General features: G+C 59.2%; 1 protein-coding gene across 1 annotated transcript; it reads left to right on the forward strand.

Moving 5' to 3' along the window:
* The first annotated feature begins 2,085 nt into the window (after positions 1-2,085).
* HRCT1 (histidine rich carboxyl terminus 1) lies at positions 2,086-2,400 on the forward strand. Its single transcript, XM_007456025.1, has one exon. It carries the CDS (start codon positions 2,086-2,088, stop codon positions 2,398-2,400), a length of 315 nt encoding a protein of 104 aa, XP_007456087.1.
* Positions 2,401-2,624: the final 224 nt, after the last annotated feature.

A 2,624-nucleotide genomic window follows, 5' to 3' on the forward strand; every position in this document is an offset into this window, starting at 1 on the left:
CCCACCTTGGGACTGTATCTTCTGTTCAGATGGAGAGTGACCCTGCACTTAAGAAAATAAATGTGTGTGTATGTGTGTGTAGGATGGGGGAGCTCCCCCAATTCCCTGGCCCTCCCAAAGTCATCCAAATCCGCACACCCTTTCCTTGTTATCTCTGCGGACGGTCCTCAGCTGATCTCAGCTCTCAGTCTGGAGCCCCCCTCACTCCAGGAATCGTGCTGTCTTGATTATTTGCTGTCTAGAATAGCCCACAAAGCTGGGGTACCTTAGGCAAGTCCCCTCCCTCAGTTTCTCTGGCTCTCAGTGAGGGCTGGGTCTGTGTGACTCCAAGAGGCCCTTAGTGCTGACTGGAGTTCTGCCAGTTGCAGGACCCTGCCCCCCTCCCGTGGCTGGTGTGGGGTGGGAGATTCCTTGGAGAAGCTCCCAAGAAGGAGAAAGTTCTGTTTGGCTTCCTCCTCCTCCTTCCAGCACACTTCCCTCCTTAACAGGCCCCCAGGGAAGGCAGCTGGGCTCGAAGGCCTCTAGAAGCCACAGGAGGGAGTTCTCACTTGGGCATCATTAAAAGTTCAAGTGGCTTCCTCCCTCCACGCCCCCCACCCCAGGGTGAAAGCCCCAGGACTCATTAGACCTGCTGCCCCCAGAGCCCAATTTGGTTGAAGGGAATGCTTGGCTTTTCCATCCAGAGGAGCTTTGCCCTAAGGGTTTGGGGCTTCCCTGAGAGAGCTCATCTCAGATTGAGGTCAGAGAGGGAAGGTCCCCAGAGGTCACCTCTTGCCCTGGCACTTTTCCAGAGGAGGAAACAGGCTGCAGGGGAGGGGCTTGTTCAAGGTCCCACAGTGGTGGGCTCACTGTGGAGGGCCCCTGGGCGTCCATGGTCTCGGGATGGAGATGCAGAGCTGGGGCTTCGGGGAGGCCCTGCCGTGTGTGAGGAAGAGCTGTGAGAACAGGCCGACAAGCCCACAGCAGAAGGGGCTGTCCAGGGAGATAGTGGGCGCCCATCCCTGGATGTGTGGGTGGGACGGGTAAGTGCTTGTCTAGATGAACAGAGGATTCAGGACCAGGAAGGGGAGAGGGATGCGAAACTGCTCAGGTCCTGCCTCCTCTGTAAATTCTCCCCCAGGCAGGAATGGCGTGTCACAACTGCTGGGCAGGGAGGCTGGGGTGGAGCGAGGGCCTGCCGTTTATGGCCAGTTGAGCCTGTTGGTTGGAAGCCAGGAGGCTGGCACTGGGGCCTCTCTGACCTCAGCAGCCTCCTTCCTGCCTCCTGCAGCCCTGGGCTAACACCCAGACCCTCTTAGCTCCCAGATCCACCAGGACCAAGGACGCAGAGACAGTTGTTCAGCTTCCCTGGATGGTAAAACTCTGCCTGCGGGGCCTGCCTGAGCTCCTGAAGTGTGGGACAATTGCACGATAGAACCTGACTAGTCCAGGAGGCCTCTGTGGGCTGCAGGACAGGGAGCCGCAGACTCTCAGATGGCATGAGGTCTCCCAAGTCGACTGGTCCAAACTCCACTGCCTTAATATCAGTGGCAAATGTGTCAGGACCCGGTTTAAGTGCCTTATAAATCTTAACTCCTTGAATCCTCAGAAAACCCTATGAGGAAATATGCTCTAATGAGCCATTTTACAGATGAGGAAACTGAGGCACAGAGCGTTTAGGAAACTTGTGCCCAATCACAGGGTAAGTGAGTCATGTGGTTTGAGAACCCATGTGCTGTGCTCTCTCTCAGAGAGGAGGGAGCCCATGGAGGGGACTGAGCTGGCCCAGTCACTTGGCCGAACAGCAGGATTGGGGGCCTAGACTCTTATCTCCAGCCTCCGGCCCCTCCCCACCCCGCAGCCCCTCCTTTCAGCTCTTCTGTCCCGACCAAACCTCGCTGTGGGCCTCCCCAGAGCTAACAGTGGCCAGACCTCCCCTTGGCTGGCAGCTCCAGCCCAAAGAGGCTGCACCCACATTCCCTGGCTGCTCTCCAGCCCACAGGAGCTGAGAAAACAAAGTCCAGTGACTGTGAGGGCTGAGCAGAGGCTGCCGAAGGGGAGGAAGCAGCGAGGAGCCACCGAGCGGAGGCCGCTGTCAACTCCCAGATGCTGGGCTTCCTGGGGAGCACGACCCTCGTGGGCTTGATCATAGGCACTGCTGTGGCTCTTCTGCTGCTGCTGCTGGTGGCCGCCTGCTTGTACTGCAGACAGGAGGAGCCTGACGTGGAGAGGAACCACCCTGCTGCAAGGAGAAACCGAGTCCGGTGGGCCCAGCCTCCGATCTCCTCAGGCCGGGGCCACCTGGGACGCTTGCACCATTTCCGTTATTCTGGTCGTGTGCCTCACATGCCCCATGCGACCCTCCATCACCACCATCACCTCGCCCACCACGCCCACCAGGCCCAGCGAGGCCGCCGCTGATGCCTGAATGGCAGCCTGCCCCACCATCACCAGGATGCGGGGACCCCGAGGTTCCCGTGCAGAAGGGCACCTCTCGGCGGTGAACATCGGGACCTGCTTGGGCTTCATTCGCCTACTGTGCCCCATGTGCTATGGAGGCAGAGAAATGAAGAGCACCAGGGGTGGCCCTGACGGGGCTGAGAGCAGGGGTGGTGGTGGTCCTTCGGGGGCGGACGCCACCTTGT

Source organism: Lipotes vexillifer, unplaced genomic scaffold (assembly GCF_000442215.2).
Source record: "Lipotes vexillifer unplaced genomic scaffold, Lipotes_vexillifer_v1.1 scaffold920, whole genome shotgun sequence".
NCBI lineage: Eukaryota > Metazoa > Chordata > Mammalia > Artiodactyla > Lipotidae > Lipotes > Lipotes vexillifer.

What these genes read in the sequence shown, in the direction of transcription:
- HRCT1 (XM_007456025.1), top strand. Translation starts at nt 2,086, where the DNA reads ATGCTGGGCTTCCTGGGGAGCACGACCCTCGTGGGCTTGATCATAGGC.